Source organism: Temnothorax longispinosus, chromosome 2 (assembly GCF_030848805.1).
Source record: "Temnothorax longispinosus isolate EJ_2023e chromosome 2, Tlon_JGU_v1, whole genome shotgun sequence".
NCBI classification, from domain to species: Eukaryota; Metazoa; Arthropoda; class Insecta; order Hymenoptera; family Formicidae; genus Temnothorax; species Temnothorax longispinosus.
Genome location: NC_092359.1, coordinates 5532355 through 5553615, shown reverse-complemented (window position 1 = coordinate 5553615; position 21261 = coordinate 5532355). Strand labels below are relative to the sequence as shown.

General features: G+C 45.6%; 1 protein-coding gene across 3 annotated transcripts in view; it reads left to right on the top strand.

The window, feature by feature from the left end:
• The window catches only part of E75 (ecdysone-induced protein 75), a 52440-nt gene extending 32333 nt beyond the window's left edge, over window positions 1-20107 (top strand). For 2 of the 3 annotated variants that reach the window (XM_071798069.1, XM_071798071.1), the window contains exons 2-5: window positions 4786-4874; window positions 12125-12269; window positions 15251-15492; window positions 15861-20107. In XM_071798069.1, coding sequence (XP_071654170.1) covers window positions 4786-4874; window positions 12125-12269; window positions 15251-15492; window positions 15861-17843 — 2459 coding nt within the window. In that variant the 3' untranslated portion in view covers window positions 17844-20107. Of the gene's footprint in view, window positions 1-4785; window positions 4875-12124; window positions 12270-14306; window positions 14743-15250; window positions 15493-15860 lie in introns of those variants that run through there. The other variant, XM_071798072.1, reaches the window with a different exon arrangement.
• Window positions 20108-21261: the final 1154 nt, after the last annotated feature.

The following is a 21261-nucleotide window of genomic DNA, read 5'->3' as shown; positions in this document are numbered from 1 at the left end:
GCAGAATCCAGTTCAGTGAAGCATAAGCGACGCATAAAGCGACGAAATAGAGCAGTCGCGTGGTATTCTTGCGAGTTGTACATACATACGTGCACCCGCTGTTGCTGCTGCATGCTGCTGCTGCTGCTCCAGGTTCAGTGACATCACGCACGCATATGCGTGACGCGCCGTGCGCACCGTTATGCCCATAGCCTGCCCCATAGCGCCCACTGCGGAAGTATCGCCATATTACTCAGCGGTACGACATATACGCGACGATCGGCGCCCATGCTGATGCACCAAGCCTATGTATCTGCGATTACGCTCGCCGTTAACCCGCGAGTATTCGCGATCGTCCAGCGCAGCGACCAGATCGAAAACTGTTTCCCTCCTTTATATACATATATATATATATATATATATATATATATATATATATATATATATATATATATATATAAAAATAGTCGGGAATATATAAACCTAGCGCAACGATCTGAGAACCGATTATCGTATACATAACGTACTACAGGGGATACATGTATTCTTATTATGCAAGATATAATACTGTAACTTTATATATTTATTACGATGCATCTTTTTGTTTTTGAAATAGAGATAATTTTTTAAACAATCTGTAGGGATGTAAATAGCGTCTAGAACTTTTGATGCATCGTGTAATAACGAAGCTGGTAGGAAGCTGAGAATCTTGAAAGCAGTAAAGCGACGATGAAGTCGGCGACCGGTCGCTCAGTGCCAAGGACACGGACGGTAGACAATGCAGTCTTGGTTGCCGCGAGGAAGCAACCTCTAATTATATATATGCTCCTGCTTGTTACATTTTTATCTGCGCCTCTCTCTCTCTCTCTCTCTCTCTCTCTCTCTCTTTCTCTCTCTCTCTCTCCCCTGCATCCCTGCATGCATCGTTGCACGTTACTATTCTATTATAGCGAGAAGAAAGAATCACGGACCGCCTCAATACAATGCAAACACCGATGATCCCATTTACATAATTGCTAAAACGTACTCATTAAGCGTACGCGAAGACGGAAAGTCATGTAATTCAAGGGCGATAATTAGGCAAAGCGAAGCAGCACGCTTACAGATTTATGAATGCGACGCAATTAATATTCCTTCAACGTGGTAAAATACAATTTATCGTTCGAGCCAATCGTTTTTTTTTTCTTTCATGAAGGTTGTCGATATAAACACGCCAGTGATCACCCGTATATATTCCGAAGAAATTATTTATTTCGACATTCTGTGAAATTTATTAGTGAAAATAAACTATTGCGTTTATTTCCAAATTCGGTTTACATCCAAAAAATTAATCTCGTTTGATACGATGCTTAAAGTAAAAAAAAAAACGACACGCACGATAGCTTTATATACTGCGACCCATTAAAAATAGACACTAGGATCATGGTCATTCATTGCATATATAAATGTGCGATAGCTGCAGGTCGCTACCCGATTTCAAGGAAACGCCGTCTGACCTCCGTCGTCGCGGCCATTACGTTCGAAGTCTGTCCGAGTTCGTAGCCGAGTAAGAGAGCGTGAAGAAATATTTTGGCGAACTACGCGTAAATCTATTTCACGGAGAAACGGAGTTTTATTATAGTTAATAAGCGTCGATTAATTGAAGAACTCCCTTCCGAATATATATCAGCGATTTGTGAGAAATATAACAGAACAAAGAAGTTGTGCAGATATCCAATGCTACTTAGAGATTGCATATTTTAATTTTTGCTTCATATAACTTTACGAGTGCCATGACATAATAGTAAATGTGTGCAAACGTTGTACTATAATTATTATGAATTATATAACATACACGCACACATACGTTAACTATAATTATATAAACTGGAATATTAACTGTTAATTATTATGAATTATTTCTATTTAATAAAAGTAAAGTTGGCACGCGCCTATATGAAACGTTCGCGTAATTCAACGTTTTTAAATATTCGTATTCGATCCATAACCGCCTAGATTTCGTGGATCAGCTAAAAGTATATTTAAAAAATTAGGCAATTTCGAATCCTGCAAACATATTTTGAAAAAAAAAAAAAAAAATTATTTAAGTAACTATATCGATTCGATCATAGTACAAGAAAATCGATGGAGGGGAATATCATATAATTCTTTTCCCTATTACGCCAGGGCATCCCTTTGGGACTTGACTGTTGACCCTACTGAGACACTTCGTAAAACATGGCCTCATAAATATCAATGTTTGTTTTTATTTTATGAACTTTTATTGCTTTATAAATATTAACTTTCTCCAGTATGTGTGCAAACAGATAAGAATTTTCAAGTATGCAAGCTAACATGTTTCATCATTGATACAATAATTTATCTTTTATGATAATTTTCCAACAGTGCCATTATAAGTATTAACTTTACTCTTCTTTCTCGATATCTTATTCTGGCACATTGTTGGGTAATCAAAATACGAGGTACCGTTGAAAAGATGATTCGTAATCAATCTTATTTGGATTAACAGTAATTTAATAATAATTGGCTAATAATAATTTGATTTAAGGCTTAATGATGAAAATATTAATGTTCGATACAAAAGGATTGTTCATTTACAAATTCAATAAGAAAAATACATCTGCTGTTTATTTCAATATTTACACGAAATTTTTCCACTCTTTTTGCATATTTCAAGAGATTTGATAACTAGTTTAATATCGGGTTCGGTCTTATCAGCAGTAATTCGACGCAACGTAAGAAAACTGATAAACAGTCACAAGAATGCGATCGGGATATTAAATGCTAATTTATAATGTAGAATACCGACACTAACTTGATCTCTTGTATCAGCCGATTCAGCGGATACGTCGAGCCGTCATCACATTTTTTTCGCGCAAACATGCACGTGACTGTGTGTTTCGTTCATGGATATGAAGTATCTTGATACTAAATTTTTTAAATGAAATTTTACGCTTCGCAATTAATGTTATCGAAAATCATTACGAATAATCCTTTACGTTGGTAAGACAATGACAAAGGTCGTGGGCGTAAATCTTCGCGCGGGAATCAATATTTTCTGCGAGAATAAAACACATTACGAAGAAACAAAGCGACATATGCCACAAAAAAAGAGAGACTTATATAGCATACTGACAGAGAAGAAAGAGAGAAAAGAAGGAAAGAGCGGAGGGAAAGAACGCGATACATAGAGAGGAAAGAGCGAGCGAGAGACGAGAAACAGAGAGAAGTAGAAAGAGACATAAGAAGAAAGACAAGAAGACAGCGAGAGGAAGAGAAAAAGAATGAGAGAGAGGGGGGGAAAGAGAAAGAGAAGCAATGCGACAATCACTACATTCGCGGTTAGCTCGAGCGAGAGGGCGCATGGCCTTGGCCGTTGCTGCGGGGTAATTCAGTCAAGGTTTCGGCCGATGAACTTCCTCCAACGGGAGGAAGGAGACTCCGGCCGGCCGTGGTAGGGACAAGTCGGACCAATCGCGCGGCTGCGGGGCCTACCGAGCTGACGGCCGATTGGTCGGGCCCGTCGCGGCCGCGACAGCACGGCATACTGTGACGGGCCCGCAGCGACTTGTCAGTGACCTCCAGCATTGAAAATACGATGAACTCTCTCGGGGGGCCCTGTAAGAGAGCTTACGGAGCAATGTGTTGAGTGTCCTCTACTACATACTAGGTAGCCAGGGCGTAGACATTGTAGATGGTCGAGGCAGCCTGATAGCCTGGCAGCCGAGCAGGCACATCAATCCCTCCCCTCCACCTCCAAGTAACTCAGAGTAAGGGCTGCACGGCCCCCAGGTAACCAACACTCGGCAGCGCCGAACAAGAGTCAGACCAACGCGAACCTCCCTCGAGCGAAGACTTACTTTCACTCTCTCTTCAGGCTACTATCCGCTCGCGCTCAGCTCTGCTACCAATCCGTCGCGTCGTCTGTCGTGAGCTTCACTGCAACGTCTGTCCGTAACCTTTGCAACAGTCGCAGATCGCGCCGATCGTTCGCGTGCTTCGATATTCGGAAAGTTGAACGTTGCAGTTGCACGTGGACTTGCGCGCGCGCGCGCGCGCGTATACGCACGTGCGAATCAATATTTATTGGTGATTGGTCAGTGAGCGTGGTGACAGTGAGAGCGGGATGAGAACAAGTGGAACAGTATCGTAAACCTCCGGGACAATATGTGGACTCTTATTAATCGTTTTCTCAGTGTAGTGTGGTGAATAAACGGATGTTAAATCAGTCGGAGAGGAGAGCGTTAACGACGGAGACTCTCCTGAACAAATCATGATCCTTATTCCGGACAGTAGCGCGCAGGACACGCTGGCTACGTCACCCACAACCGAATTGCTGATCCCCAGCGTATCCTCGCACGATTCCCGCGCGTCCAACGTGTCGCGCGTACCCAGTCAGGGCATGTCTAGTCCGTATCATGTAATGCAGTTAGCGGATCATCATCGTCTTAGTCCCAGTATGCCAACGATGGATTCGACCGTCTCATCCGCTAAACCCGAGCCTGAGCTCAACATAGGTACGCGTTTTTTTTCCTTCATAACAGCGAAGCGACGATGCAAATAGCAAAAATTTGCGACTGGCGTGCAATCGTAAAACGGGATGGGATCGCGATGCCGCGACAGTGGGTGAAAGCAGAAAGTTGTAATGCGGCGCGATGCTGTAACCCGCTACACGCGCGAGAGAGGAGAAAGTGTTCTTCTTTCCCTCCCACCTTTCTCTCGCGCAGCGCGAGAGGAGAAGAAGCCGCGGGAGAGGATATAGTTACGACCTGCATTAACGGAACGCGTTTTTCTCGTTTGTTTCAGAATTCGACGGGACCACTGTGTTGTGCCGGGTCTGTGGTGACAAGGCATCCGGTTTTCATTATGGAGTTCATTCCTGCGAGGGATGTAAGGTGAGTACCGCAGCAGATCATTTATTTGTTACACAACGATCCGATTCCTTTGGCTATCGTCTCTTCGAACTCTTACATTACAATTGTTCGAACTTTTCCGTCGGAGACGCTGACGGAATCTAATCTCGCATGAGCGATCGGAAATGCCGTGTATTTTCGCGCCAAGCGATTTCGATATGTAAATTCGTCCCAGTTTTGTCAAGAGAACCGATCTTGCTTTAGCGTAAACATCGACTGATTCATAATCAGAGAAATAAAAGTTAGGAATGATTTTATAAATTTAATACACTTACAAAACAAAATGCACCACATTCAAAAATAAAGAAATTATAAAAAAAGGAATATGATTAGATTTGCGTTAAAATTTACTTCAAATTGCTTAAAGAATCCATAGATTCAAGACGCAGCTATAGATATGTTATAACTTCTTCTATCTACGAATATCGAAATCGCGGATGCGCGATGCTGTGCGGCGCGACCAGAGTGAATGTGAGTGAATGTAAATGCGTGATGTGAGACCACCAAGGCTAAATAGGAGCTATCCAAACGGCCAAACGCGGATTAACCTTGGTCACGCGGAAATCATAAGAGATTTGAGGTGGTCCTTGAAGTTATTTCACGACCCGGCAATTCCTCCGCATCGGCAGAGGATCTCGTGAAGGCCTCCTTCGATTTATTCTGTATTGTCATGGTCATCGTGATCATTATGCATGTACTTTTTAACTACAAAGCGATCAATACATCATAGTTAAAAGCATCGATCATCAATCATTTTCTTATAGATTTTAGTCAATGTCAGTCCTGTTTCTGCGCCATTTTTGTTACAAGATGTTCGCCGTTATGTTATGGGAGGGATATGACTAGGCGGAAAAATGCGACATATTTTTTTTACCACCCGCAATATTTCCGTTTCAATGAAATTCAGAAAAAGGTCCGAAGCAGGTAGACATGTCGGATTCTTTTTTCAAAGTCCTTTTTTCAAAGCCTATGGTTCAAATGGTTCCTGTGTCAGGCTATCTAATGTTTCATCCAAAATTGTCGAGTAAGACATTTTATGAAGATCAGAGAATTCTGAAAATGTTATTCAGGCTAGAGTTACTCTGCATTTTAATTGTCTCCTCAACGTCTGTACGTGTTGAGAAACACATAATTTTTCTTCGTCACAAAAAACTTTCCGAGCTATCAAAATTACAACCAGATCGGCATCTTTTGTTTCGTTTGTATGCATCGACTCGGCCGGAAGCGGATAGTAGGGTCAGCATCGGCTATCGACGCGTTTTAGGAAGTGAAGGAACGGCGCCACTACCCACCGCCGACTTTACCACCTCCATAACCACGCGATGTGGTGGAGGTGGTCTGGTCATGCTACCAGGTACCTTGGATCGTTCGCGCTCGCAGATCAACTTAGACCGCTCGCGCGATAACTTCGTGCCATCGTCTTTCTCCTCATCTCGTGTTTCACGCTATTTATTTTAATTTTTTTTTTTTTTTACGAAATATATATGTATTTATGATCTCAAGATATTTCCTAATCGAATCGTCACATGGATTATGTGATATGCCTTTTACAAAACTTGTTGATAAGTGATAGATGTTTACACAGCATAGAATTATGATAAATTATTAAAAGAGATTAAAATTTTTCAACATTTGTAAATCTTTCTAATCTTTATTTATATTTGTATCTATTCTCGTTTTGCAAAAACGATTATATGAATGGACAAATGCACGGAACATAAATTTTGAAATTAGACTGAATAAATAGCTGGGCACTAAATGCATCTCTTTCAAAGTGTTCACAATACATGAGTAATAATTGTTTTGGCGGCTTTTCTCACCGATATAATCGAGCGGAGGTAATGGAGCTTTCAATAGAAATCCTGCTGCGGAGAAACCAGAGGAGAGCCCCAAAAGAGAGGAGATAAAAGAGAGAGTTGGGCCTACCGAAAAACCAAGATGATGATTACAACCGCGGGGAAGCGAAAGTATCGAAAAGATCTTTCGATCAATAGCGCAGCGGCAGGTACTTCTGCTTTCATTGCTCCTATTGTAGGCACGGAAAAAAAGGAACTACATCGACCGCATTTTGTATGAAAACACCTGACTAAGGACTTTTTCCGTCTCCTTCGTCGATCATCCTCCTGCTTCTGCTCGCCGTTCCGACGGCTGAAATTCACTGAGGAGACTAATCGCTCGGACAGAGTCATGGCCCCCGACTGGTTGACTAGGTCAGTAACTTATAGCCGCAGCGCCGTAAGAGGCACTAAGCCGAACGAGTCTCCACCGAGTGACCTAGCCGCTAGCGGTAGAGCGTCTTAAGGTACTGGAAGAGGGGCTTGTGGAAAGGGAAGAGAACGCGGAAGAGTGTTGGATATCTTTAAGACTAGGTCGCTCGGTCACACTACTACACAGTTGCACTATTTCGCTCTACTGTCTCATCAGTAGAACGCTACTTTTCTCCTCGCGTCATAGACTGCAGTATTGAAATATTAATTTCGCCAGAAGAAAAAAAAATGCTGACGTAACATGTAAAACGTCATATGATTGTCAAGAAAGCGAATACGATATTTTTGCATACTTGAATACTTTGTGTTATTCAATAGATTCGGAAATATTTCAAAAATAAACCAAAAATGCCGTTAAAAAAAATCGAAGTTTTGAATTGTTAAGATTCAACAATCGGGAATATCAAAACCTTTTCCAATATGAGATAAATCACATCAAAAGCTATGATAACAATATATCGAGTATCTCGTTCTTCTCAAATTTACTGAGGAATATAAAAATAAATTCATTAAAGGATCACGCAGGAGAATAAAATAGATGCAGTATTTTAAATATTTTAGATCAATTTGAGTTATATCGATTGCAATTCGAGAATAGTCGAATGGCGCTATTATCGCTCTACTCCTGCCATTATAACGGTACATATCACAGCAAATTAGATTTGAAATAAATATAATTTTCACACAGTATTCTTCGTTAGTATTGCGTGCTTCGATTGATTTATAAAATACAGTTTGATTTCGTTAAACATCTTTCATCCTGTTAACATTAAACTCGAATTTTTAATTAGAAAATTTTTTATCTCGAAGTCAGAAAATATAAAATTAAAGTTTGACATACATATAAACCTCCATCGAAATCAATCGCCGCAAAGAAACTCTTATGTGGCTAATCTTCTCGAAGGCATTAGAAATTATTTCGGAATGAGACTTTTTAGTTAGTGGAGCTCCTCTTTAAATTTCCGCAATACAAAACAATCGGTGGAGGTGCACGTCGGCGTCGGCGCTTTTTCCGGAGGGTTGAAATCAGGCGACCAGTGCATTAACCCTCCGGTCGTCGACCCTCCGAGCCAGTTACGTCACTCTCCCTCTTCCTCCACCTCCTCCTCCGCCTCCTCCTTCTCCTCCCTCATCCCGCTGCCCTCGCCGCACACCTCCTTCCCACAGGGAAGCCTTCCCCCACTCTCCCCTCCTCTCTCTCGGGTAACCGTCATTTTTGACGTCGTAACGAGTCGCGATCTCATTTTCATTTGATTGCGCGAGTATTTCGGTGCTCGCTTGAGGTTACCGACCCCGGTGCATCTACTTTAGAATCGGGTCAGCCGCTTATTATCGTGGTAGGTGTTCGCTCGACGTGGTATTTGTCCACCGAAGCGGGAGCTCTTCGAGATAACGCTTCTCCACGGGGTAAAATCGGACCGCCGTAATTTTTACACCCGATAAATTCGTCTCGCGAAACACGATATCATCAGTGAAAAGTATAATAGATCACTTCTGCCATTCAAAGATCGTGCGTCATTCCGCTTGATGCGATTAGCGACACCCAATGACTTCTGGAAGAATTCAGAATTCAAAAGGGTGAATCCCGTTGCACAAATTGACAGTAATTTGTTGATAATAGAATGATCAAAAAGACATTTCCAGAAAAAAATTAAATTAAATTAATTCCTAACTATTTATAAATCTTTTGTAGATCATTTTTCAGAGATGTAAATATCGATAAGTCTTTTGATTAGCTCGATCCATGAATATCAATAAATGACCGCGGCATAATTTGGTAAGAATCTCATTTATGCAAAAGCAATCAGGATCGGTACCTGGATGTTATAACTAAATCATATCTCCGCTATATCGTTCGGCAGTACCAGCATAGTACAAAACTACGCGCACGGGAGCAGCCATCTCTGACCTCTGCGATCGACTTTACCGATATCGATGCCCGGGCAACAGAACGGAACGGCAAATTCTTGGGGTCGTAGGAGAGTGCTAGAACGAGCTAGCGAACGAGCGAGCGGTTAATGCCCCCAAGCAGAGCGGAGAGTGTCGCGATTGTTGGAGCGGCGCGCGCACGCGCACGCGCGCGCGTTACGTACGTCACCGTTACTCCGTTTCGCGTCCTCCTCTCTCCCTCTTTGGCATCAAACCTCCTACTTTTACTATGGTACCTCACGCCCCCACTCTCCTCGCGTGGTAGCAGATACGCTCACCTTCCCCTACCGTCCCTCAGACAGATCGCCATCCCTCTTCTCCCTTCCCTCCTCCCCCTATTCGTTGCAGCAGTCGTGCGCTCCGGTCGTTGGCCCCGCGACCACATCGTGTGTATATCCCACACTCTCTTCACCTATATATGTGCACATATATGCAGGCGTATAACGCGTATACAACCCCGTACCACCGTCACCGACCGACGTGGCGGACATCTCTTCTGCCAGCTACTAGTGTCGTCGCTGCACTTCCACGGAAAATAAAATTGGAACTTCAACGGCCGCCGCGCCGGCCGGACAACGACGATGCCACTAAATCGCGAGGCTAATCCTCGCGTGATTCCATCCCAGATTGGAATCGAGAAAATCCATGATGTCAGTTTTTATCGATCTCACATTACCGCACAGTTGCTGTGTCGCGTGTCTCAGCTTCAATTTCAAAAAATTAAAGATTTCTTTCTACAATTCTTTTAAACATGATAGTCTAGAGAGATACTAGGATAGTAATTAATTTTTCAGTTAATAAGATCTCGCGGAAATGAGATTTTTTTTCTCGCTGCTGGATCGAGAACGGAGAATAACAGAACTTTCTCGACCCGGCGAAAGTTTCCTTTGATTCTCCTCTCGATGCATTTTTCCTGAAACCATTGTTGAATTCAGTGTTCGCTGTCCGAATTGTTAAGCAAAGAAGAATATTTCTATCATCGGTATTTAAAATTATAGTATTATTAATAATGATATAAATTCGTATAAATCAAATTAGCACCGAAATTAATGAGAAATCTGAAGTAGAATTTTTAGAGCAGAGTTAAAATATTGATCATAGATTCTCTAGCTTTTTTCATAAAGATTTTGAGAATAAGACGCGTGCGCAAAAGGAACACTCGCAACTTGAGGTAGTGCGCGAAGGTGGTCGCCCCCTGACCCGTCACGGGCCATGCACGGTTCGAGAGATCGATGCACCGCATTCCCCCACACACCTCCTCCTTCACCCTTCGCTCGTCGGATTCCCGCCGACCGAGAGGTTCAACAGGGGTTGCTGGCTTCGTCCGGGCATCCACGATGATAACTCGTGGCCCGATTTCGCTGTGATTCTAATGATTTTTCGCAAAAAGAAATTACCTCGAATCAGAAATTTTTCAGATCTATAAAAGGGTGTGAAAATGTTTTTATATTGAAGTACTTTTATAGTTATATTTCGAAACAACAAATGATATTTGAGATATATTACAATTTCAAAACGAATCTTAATTGTAGAATATCAAGCTATGAATTATCGTTACGCCATCTCATTGAGCTACCTTCTCTCGTTCGAAAGATCGAAGACGTAATTCGCCACCGAACTCAACCGATTGGAATGATCGAAGGTAGCGAGGCTTAACATTGGCAACGCTGACAGTTCATTGACTTGCATCAAACGCTCGCGCCGATTGACAGCCCGGGCGCGGAGGTGCAACGGTACATCGTTCTCTCGATGGGCTCCGCACGAAGTTGAGGTAGGCGAGGTCGCGCGTCTGACGTCACGGCAGAGTTACTCGGCGACGAGCATCGCCAACTTTTCGTACGCGTACGTGCATCGACGCGGCCGTCGACGCGACAACGACGACGACGACAACGTGACGAGCACAGAAACATACAGAAGCTTCGCGAAGGGTCCCCCACGCGTTGCGCGTTACGTAATCGTCTCGCGAGGTCATTGACCGATACACAACGGGAAGTACCTTCACACTAACCTACCCCTTTCCCAATTTTTATTCATTCCGACCTCTCGTCTTCTTCATCGTGTCTCCGTAGCGAACTAACGAACCAGATTCCGGAGTAAAGATAAAAATGATACACAAGTAGGCAAAGAATTTGTATATTCACACTTATTTGCGAGTGGGTGGATATTATATAGGAGTATCAACGCGAGGGTAGGAACCGAGAGGTGGAGGTAGGGCAGGTCGTTCGGAGAGGGTGGCTCCTCCGGTCGGTAGGTGGGGAGGAGGGAGGGAAGAAACCCGTTAGTAGAGCGCCCGCGAGCCTCTATGGTAGCGCTCGTAGTAGATACGACGAAGAGGACATCATCTAGGGTTCACTCCAGCGCGAGAGAGAGAAACTGGGAACTGGAGAAAGAGAGAAACCAAAGAGGGAGACGGCCGAGGAGCGCCAGTCCGCGCAAGGGGGACTCTCACTTTCACGCGGTGAACTGCGGGTGAACGTCCGGGAATTAGGTCACAGTGTCCCCCACCTCCGTACGCCAGAGGCAATGTGCCGAGGCTCTATGTTCTCTGTGCTAGAAAGAGCCAGTCCACAGCCAAGCTTCGATACAAACGGTCGCTTCTTTCCCCTACGAAACCTCGCGTTGTACTTAAGGTACGCGCGTCCATCGTGGAGCCGAGTATCCGCGAAAAGACTCCACGCGGGTTTGGTGAACGCGAATTATACGTGAGGACAGTGACCGATGCGAGCTACCAAAGATATAATTCCCGTTTTCACGGAGAATACTCTCACCCAGGTAGCGTCCATTAGTTTCAAGCCGAAGGATACGTAGCGAGTGATAATCATTTGGTTAATCCGCGCGAACTAAACGGTGCGGTGATTTATCGTATTCGTTCGGTTCGTCAGACGCCGTGCGAATCTTAATCTCAGCCGGAGTGAATTAATGGGGTGCTTGTGCGAATGTGATCTGGCCGCCCCGCGTTCGGGGACCGATTGCTCATCGGGGTCTTCGTCGGACAGCGACGGTCAGATTGACGAAGGTTTTGTTGGTGATTCGCAGGGCTTCTTTCGTCGGAGCATCCAGCAAAAGATTCAATATCGTCCGTGCACCAAGAATCAACAGTGCAGCATCCTCCGAATCAACAGGAATCGCTGTCAGTATTGCCGTCTCAAAAAGTGCATCGCCGTCGGCATGAGTCGCGATGGTAAGTCTCTTCAATATTTTATGCATGATAATAAATTTTGTTGCCTTAAATAACATTGGTGATTCGATTATTGTTGAAAGATACGTCGCGAGCTATCTCGAGTAACTTTATCTGATATCTGAGGCCTAATTAGCTTAATTATTGAAACAATTTTTGAAGTGTAATAATAAAATCTCTTATATTTAAACGTCAAAAACGCTATCGCCAATCTTGCAAGCATATTCGCAAATTTACAATTAGCGAGCTCTTTTGATCAAAATTTGTTGTCACATCAATTAGGTAAAGCGCCGCATAATCTTCCTTTCTTCTTTCGCGCGTTTATGCTCTTCATAAAAGAGTTTCTAAAATTTAGTTTGCCGGGTCATTGACCGTTTGCGTAACGTCTTTCCCCGCGACACGATGGAGTGTCGCAACGGGCGAAAGTTGCCAATTCGCCGTTTGAGAAAGCAACGGCGATTATCTTTCGATTGGCGTAATCAGAGCTTGCTTTCTTTCCGACGAATTGATAAAATTCCCGGTCGCCTTTTGTCGAATAATCGGTAACGCAGCTGCGCGGGATGCTGCACAGCATCTCCCGCCCGGATCATTGACCTAGGTCGTCGACATGTCGCGCGAGCGCCAATATATATACATATCTAGTTCTTTCGACGAAATTAGAACGCGATCTTCTCCAAATAGATATAAAACTTTATATTTTTATCAATTTTTGCGGATTAATTCGCATCGATGCGATTTTTCAGTAGTTGTAGCTACGATGACTCAAGTGTAGCCAGAAGTTATAATCGATTTATCTATCACAAACGACAACGCGCGGTGACATAAAAATCTTTCGTCTTGAAAATCGGTGCGAAAAAGTGCGCTTATCGATATCAACGCGATTCGCGGGGTCAATAGACGGCCGTTGCTCGTCTGGCGGGTGACTTGGTGTCCGTAGAAAGAGTACCGCTACTCGCCGCTACGTCCCCCGGTGACCCTCCCACCTTCTTCCACCCTCCTTTCCCAGCACCGCACCTCCCTGTCGCCGCGCTTCGTCGCCGTCCTTCTCGTTCCCCACCTCGGAGAACGATCGTTGTCGCTCGCCTGGCTTCTTCGGTCGTGGAACGCAGCCATCCCCCACCGACGGCGATGGCGCGCCGTCGCGTGGCGCTACACTCCATGCGGAGACCTCGCGAACTTTGCTTCCTAACTACATTCTCCCTTCCTCAATACGTTCCTCTCCTCCGCGAATCTCCCCCACTTTCCTCGTCGTCTGAATTCACCTGGCTGGTAGGCGCATGCTCCCGTCGCGGGCTACCGTCTGGCCAGAGCCGTACGTGACTAACTGGTCATAGAGCTTCACGCCTCGCTACGGATAACTTGTCCGCGTCATCGTCGTTATCATGACCGGGCGCGTTGTACCCACAATTACGTCGTAAACCTTTGTAAACGCAACCCGGCTTACACCCTGAGATGAAACAATTGCAGCAAGCTCAGGGCGGAATTGACAAACTCCAAACTGGCAGAACAAAAATGTTAAAACTGCACTTTTGAATACTGATCAAGTCACTTTGTCCAAGTTATTATATCAGATGCGAGTCCCGTTACATGCTCTCGTGAATAGACTAATCGTAAATCCAATTATATAAAACTTTCTATCAAGATGAAAACAAACCAAATCAGTAGTTCGTTTTAGTTTATAAGAGCATGTCCTCAACGTTAAAGATCGATAGTCCGCAAATAGATAAAGCTGGCTATCGACAGCTGGTGACAGGGCAGGTAGCTAGCAAGGGGTTGTACAAGGTCGCCGAGGGTAAGTTACCCCCAACAAAGGAAGTTCGCATCTGCGCATAGACAAGTCCAACTATCTCTCTCGCTCCTCACGCCGGGTGCTACGGCTTGACGCGTCGTACATTTGCTCGGTATATAGTGTATATAGGTCGGCGGTACGCCTCGTGCGGCTGTCGCTGAAACCAAGTTCAAGGCCAAAGGCTCGGCAAAGGCCACATTCGCGCGTGATGGTGGGGGTCGTTGATGGTTGAATAAGTGGAGGGGCTGTTGAACGCAACCGCGGAACATCACTCAGTCGGCGGTGATGCTGTCTCGTGTTTGCACGCGTACCGCGGTCGCGCTCGTTATTCAAACCTCGAGCGGCAAACCTCTCCGTCGCAGCACGCGCTATCTCGCGTCGTGCGATCGTTTGGAGTGACCCGCGTCTCCGCGAGTCAGCCGAGAGGATCGTTCGTGGCTTGTCAGTCAAGAACGCGCAACGTTAGAGAGTCGAGGAGCCCTCGCGTGCCGAGTGACAATCGCGGTGTCAGATGATAGTGATCTGGTGCCGATAGAGAGAAGTCAGCCACGTGCGTGAAAGTGCGAGTAGAATCGAAAATTAATCCGTGATTTTTAACGTGGTGCACGTTTCCCTGAACCGTCATGGGAGACGAGTTGCCGATTCTGAAAGGGATCCTCAACGGAGTAGTCAACTATCACAATGCACGTAGGTGTCCTTTCGGTAACGATTCTGACATTCGGAACGGTGGCGATAGCGATCGAACGTTTAGCGCACTTTCTAATTGAAGATTCGCAACGCGCGAAGCAACAGCAGCGCTTGTGCGCGCGTGAGCGCGCGGGCACTTTCATCTCTCCCGCGAGAAAGTCGTGCGCTTTCCCCTCTGACTTTTTTTCACCTTTGGCGCGAAACCATATCTGGTGTGACGGTACTCACGCTTTGAATGGTCGTTGGTTTTACCGCGATCGAGAGTCGCGTTTCTTTCGACTCTCTCGCGCGCGCCCGGCCCGATGCGAACATCACGCGAGTACCGACATTCGTTCGCGCGAAGGTCAACCCCGCGATAGCGGTCGGATCCGTCGCATGATTCACCCATTGATCGCATTAACTATTTATCGTCGTCCTTCCTTTTGCGTGCGACGTACGAGCCTCATGACACACACACACACACACACATACACACGTCTAACCCATTTTGCCCTGTTTCTGATTACAGCGGTACGATTCGGCCGCGTGCCCAAGCGTGAGAAAGCCAGGATTCTGGCTGCTATGCAGCAGAGCTCCCACAGCCGTTCTCAGGAAAAGGCGGTAGCGGCCGAGCTGGAGGACGAGCAGCGTCTGCTACAAACCGTTGTGCGAGCCCACATCGATACATGCGACTTCACCAGGGACAAAGTGGCCCCGATCCTCGCCAGAGCCCGCGAGACCCCCAACTACACCGCGTGTCCACCAACCTTGGTAAACAAGCTCGACCTTTCCTCTTGACATTGACGCGGTTATGCAAGCCATCCGCGTTTGAGATTTGAACGGTCGGCATCTACGCTGACGTCAATAACTGCGCGGGCCTTGGGCCGTCTTGATCTTTCAAGCGTTCTACGCGGAAATCGCGCGAGAACCAGGCGACCTCGGCTGCCGCGAAGGAGGAAGCGAGACCCGACGAGAGCGCGTAAATGTTTCGCCTCGCATCGTCTCGTCCCGCGCCTCGTTTCGCCACGCGAGGACGCCTGGTATGCTCTTCCGAGTAACGATAGCGACTTGGGCGACCTTCGGCATGATTTAACGATTCGTCGCCTCCTGACCTCGGAATTTGGTTCCTTTTGTTACAGGCATGCCCCTTGAATCCTAATCCGCAACCGTTGACCGGACAGCAAGAATTACTTCAAGACTTCTCCAAAAGGTTCTCGCCGGCCATACGCGGTGTCGTGGAGTTCGCGAAACGCATACCTGGGTTCAACCTACTGGCACAGGACGACCAGGTCACTCTATTGAAAGCCGGTGTTTTCGAGGTACTGCTCGTGCGATTGGCCTGCATGTTCGATGCTCAAACGAACAGTATGATTTGCTTAAACGGCCAAGTGCTCAAACGAGAGTCCATCCATAATAGCAGTAACGCGCGATTCCTAATGGACTCGATGTTCGATTTCGCCGAGAGAGTCAACGCCTTGCGATTGTCCGACGCTGAGTTGGGACTGTTCTGCTCGGTAGTGGTGATCGCCGCCGACAGACCTGGGCTACGCAATACCGAACTGGTTGAGCGTATGCACAATAAACTCCGAAACGCTCTGCAGACGGTACTAGCACAGAACCATCCCCAGCATCCCGACATTCTCCGCGAACTTTTAAAGAAAATACCCGACCTAAAAACTCTGAATACCCTCCACTCTGAAAAACTGCTGGCTTTCAAAATGACCGAACAGCAACAGCAGTTGCAGGCCCAGCAGCAGCATCAACAGCAGCAACAAACGCAACACATCACACCGCAACAACAGCCGCATTGGCCAATGGAAGAGGAGCCCCCGGCTTCTTGGGGTTCCGCTTCGGACGTAACTTTAGACGAAGCGGTGAAGAGCCCTCTGGGTAGCGTGTCGAGCACCGAGAGCACTTGTAGCGGCGAAGTTGCCTCTTTGACGGAATACCACCACGTAACCCCGGCCAGTGGTCATCATGCATCGAGTGCGCCCCTTCTGGCTGCTACCCTAGCTGGTGGACTCTGTCCACATAGACGCCGTGCGAACTCTGGCAGTACCAGTTCCGGTGATGACGAACTCCATCGTGCTACTATGTCGAAGACTCCACAGCCACCGCAATGTCGCAGTTTTCGCAAGTTGGATTCACCAAGCGACAGCGGAATCGAATCCGGCACCGAGAAACCCGATAAACCGGCCAGCAGCAGTGCCAGCAGCGCTCCCACTTCTGTGTGCTCGAGTCCACGCTCGGAGGACAAGGAAGTCGAGGACATGCCGGTGCTGAAGCGCGTACTTCAGGCACCTCCCCTGTACGATACCAACTCGCTGATGGACGAGGCTTACAAGCCCCACAAGAAGTTCCGCGCTTTGCGCCAGAAGGATAGCGCCGAAGCCGAGCCGGCCGTGGTCGTTCAGCACACGCAGTCTCAGTTACATCTGCATCTAACTTCGCCACCAGCGCGCAGTCCACCCACTCAAACGACGCAATCTCAGTGCCCGCAAACCGCGAGTTTGCTGAGCAGCACGCATTCCACCCTCGCGAGAAGCCTGATGGAGGGCCCGCGGATGACGGCGGAACAACTGAAGCGTACGGACATCATACACAACTATATAATGCGTGGCGAAGCCAGTCCTAGGTCGCCGACGGTATCGCCATCGCCCGCGGAGCAGTGCGCATCGACGACCACCGTGACCACACGCTCGACGCAAGGATCTCAGGGTCTCCTGCAATGCGCCACCACGAGTTACTCGAACAGATGGCCGGCCACCTCGGTGATTACGACGACGACAGGTGCGCGACAACAGCAGCAACAGCAACAGCAGCAGCAGCAGCAGCAACAGCAACAGTCTTCCTCAGACTATCTCGCTGTTGCCAACTCTCCGGCTTCGTCACCGCGTTACCTCTCCGCGGCGGCAACTAGTAGTACGAGCACGAGTCCGAGGCCGACCTCGAGTACAGCGGCTACGTTGGTGTTAGCGGGCTGTCCGAGCAACATGATGGAGCTGCAGGTCGATATCGCGGATAGTCAGCAACCATTGAACCTATCCAAGAAGTCGCCATCCCCATCACCGTCACCCAGACCGCTCGTTGGACCTTGCAAGGCTCTCTCTCTCGAGGCGTAGTGTTCTCGCGAGCTCGAGTGATTTCCCGTAACAAGCACTGACGTGCGCGCGAACGAGACCGGGATGTTTAAGCCGTTAATCATCAACCGGCGAAAACTCGTCGTCGTGACGCGGTACAACCTTTCGCGGCCCTTAACTAGAAATGAAAGTGCCAGGACGCTCTGAGCGCGTAAAAAACCAAATAATTTATTAATTTAAACTACTTATCGCTAAAATCGCGCGAGAAAAGAGGTGGAGGTTACGGAGGAATGGACAGGGTACATCTCCGTGTATAATCACGAGGAAGACAGACATTCAGTGGCGAGTTGTTTTCTCCGAGTGCGCGAAATGACGATGGACGGACACTTGCACGAAAGTGCCGATTCAATGAAAGCAACAGAGTGCCGTGTAGGAGAGCCACCTATCCACCTAAAACTACCTATCTACCTGTCTACCTACCTAAAAACCTATCTGCTCTAGGTGTACATCTAGAAGATAGAGCATCTGCGACGGAAAAAAAAAGAAAGGTTGAGTGTTACAGAAATTAATAATCTATCTACATGTGATAATCATGGAAATCGCGCATCCTGTACAGTCTCCACCTCATTCATTGATCATCTACTCTACTATAATTATTAAATATTATGAAACTAATTAATATTATTGTAATATGTGTAAGGTATCATAACCGTAAAAAATTATCATTTCGTGTACGTGTAGAAAAAAGACGCGTATGATACTCTTGTGCGTTGATGAGAGAGGCAGGCATAGAATGAATGGGAAAAAAAAAGAGAGAATGAATGACGGATGAGCGTGCTTGTGCAAATGAGTCGGGGCAAATCGAAAAGCTTCTTGATCGCGGTGGCAACCGAGAAGATCGCGTACGCGATTTTAAAGAATTAAGCGTTTTGTTATGAGACTGATCGGCCCGCCGCGGCCACCAGTTTGCAATTACCGTACCTTTATATTACATGTCGTGTCACTTCGTCGGGAAGACGACGCGAGAAGTAATTATATCCTCTAATCGCGTCGTATAGCGAGATAGGTATCGTAGGCCCGCTTAAACGCGTTATACAATATTATGTGTCGTGTGTGCATGCATGAAAGTCAGATTAGATAGATCGAGACGGGATTGCGAAAGAGAGAGCGAGAAAAAGAAAGAGAGTGGAGAGGAGATAGAGAAAGATAGAAAGGGAAAGAAGAAGAAAGAGAGAAGCCGCGAAGCGCTCGAGCAAAGCGGAGTTCCGATTAGAACGGCGAAACGCAATGTAAATAGTAGATTCGTAAGGCTATGTCCTGGTAGGCGCGAGTGAACCTCTTCTGCTTCTGAAAAAAAATTCGTGATGAAAAGTTAGAAAATACGCGGCGGGCCACCGCCGACGTGTTGTTGAGACGCCCGCCCCGCCCCCTCCCTTTTAACCACCCTGCATATCCCAGTTCCAACATGAACATCGCATCGAATATGCATTACATTCACAATACGCTGAGTTGCGAGCGAGATAAAACCGATCTTGAAAACAGTTGTAGAAACACTTATGCCTCCTTTTGAGACGGACTAGATCCTCCTCTTGGTTCGACCTACAAGTCCGCCTTGAGTTTCGTATTGGCTCGGTCCTCAGATTAACGATTTAAATAGAGTCGCAATGAAGTTCGGTCAGATTAAAGGGAAGCTAGTACTCGTCAAGAATGGGGCATTAAAAGCACATTCAAATCTTCCGGCTAGAATATAGCCTAGCCAGAGTGTCCCCTAAACACCCACTCCCTTTCTCCCCAGCTTAGAGGCCTCTGTATTTATTGTACCTAAAGAGAGAATGCATTTTCCTTCGCCGTGTCGCGTGTACCACATCCACCCGTTTGTCCAAGCGAATCCTCGTAGAATCCTTCTGACTGTCCTTACAAGAACACGCATATACACACAAGATGGACACATTTACACACGACAGCGACATATGTGCACATTGAGCGAACACTTATTCTTGTCCTCCCCCCTTCCCCCCGCAGACAACCTAGCGTTGATATTCGTAATACTTGTTATGCATAAACTACACATAATTATTATAGTAAACGATACATAAAGTATGATATATTTCCCTATCCATTAAGAAGAAGAATACAAACACAGCTGTTGTTTCTGGTGGAAAAACGAAAAATATGAATAAAATGTACTCTATTACAAGCAAGAAATGCAGCCCCGCATATTGCCCAGTGAGCACGTCATTTTGTACGCTTGGGAGTTGTGAGGTCGTCTGAATAAACATTGTCTGGTGAATTATACATAAAATAAAGATTGTCTTCTTATTTACCTCTAATCCACAGCCTTCCGATTTTTCCAAAAAATCTGAGATTTTATCCTGTCTTCCAAAAATATACAAACCCTTACCCGACGACACATTCAATTTTATTTTTATTTATTTTATTCATATAAGCATGGAGTAAAATTCAAATTTAATATAATCAATATTAATATTATATTTATGCATAAAAATAAAAACGACTCTGAACAATTGCTCGTATATTATTACTGTAATCATTAGATGTGTATGTAATCATTCAATTATATCAATAATCAAATATCTTGAATGTCAAATATTTCAGAAAATATCTTTACAAAAAAAAGCAATTTATATTACTTGGTTAAAATACTAATTTGACTTGCGCGATTCCGTGATCATGCGATATATTCATTTGAGCAGGACATCCTGGCGTTTAATCTTTTTTTTTTTTACGCTACCTTGAACTTTTACATAGCCTTGGTAAGTATAATATTTAGATACGAATACGATTGGAATATGCGGATACGTTATCGAAGATACCGACTCGATTGCAGCTAAAGACTTGAATCAAAATGTTTTCTTATTAATTATTATATTCTCGATTGCTCAAATAATTGATTAGATAAAAAAAAAATGGTTATTTATTCTTATCCTTTATTGGCTTCTCTAATTACTTGTTTTACCGGTCAGAAGATAATAATAAAAGAAAAATGTAGTGCATATGTTCGGAGTACGAAAATTCGATCAGGCATAAATTTAATATCGTAACAGATATGCAGAAAGTTAATTGTGACAGGAACGCGAACAATGGTAGTCTCTAATTGTGTAATTGTATTTTCCCGAGCTTTTTCCGCGTGGAGCCCGATACACGATCTCTCTCTCTCGTTGATCCACCGAATCCGCCTACGACGAGGTGCGGTATAACAGAAACTGTAACCACCCCGCTCGCGTAAATACCTACATTGGAGGCGCGTGGCGCCCCGTGGGCGTCGGTTGCCACGCAACCTAGTTCTCGCTAACGTGAACTGTCCTATCGTGAACTCTGCACTTCGCCTCCACCAACATCATCATCATGTCGATGCGCTTCATCATAATTGCTATGTCACGCGAGGGCGTTGTATTTTCGAATAAAGAGGCCAAGAAAATAGAGCTATTACCTAAAAATA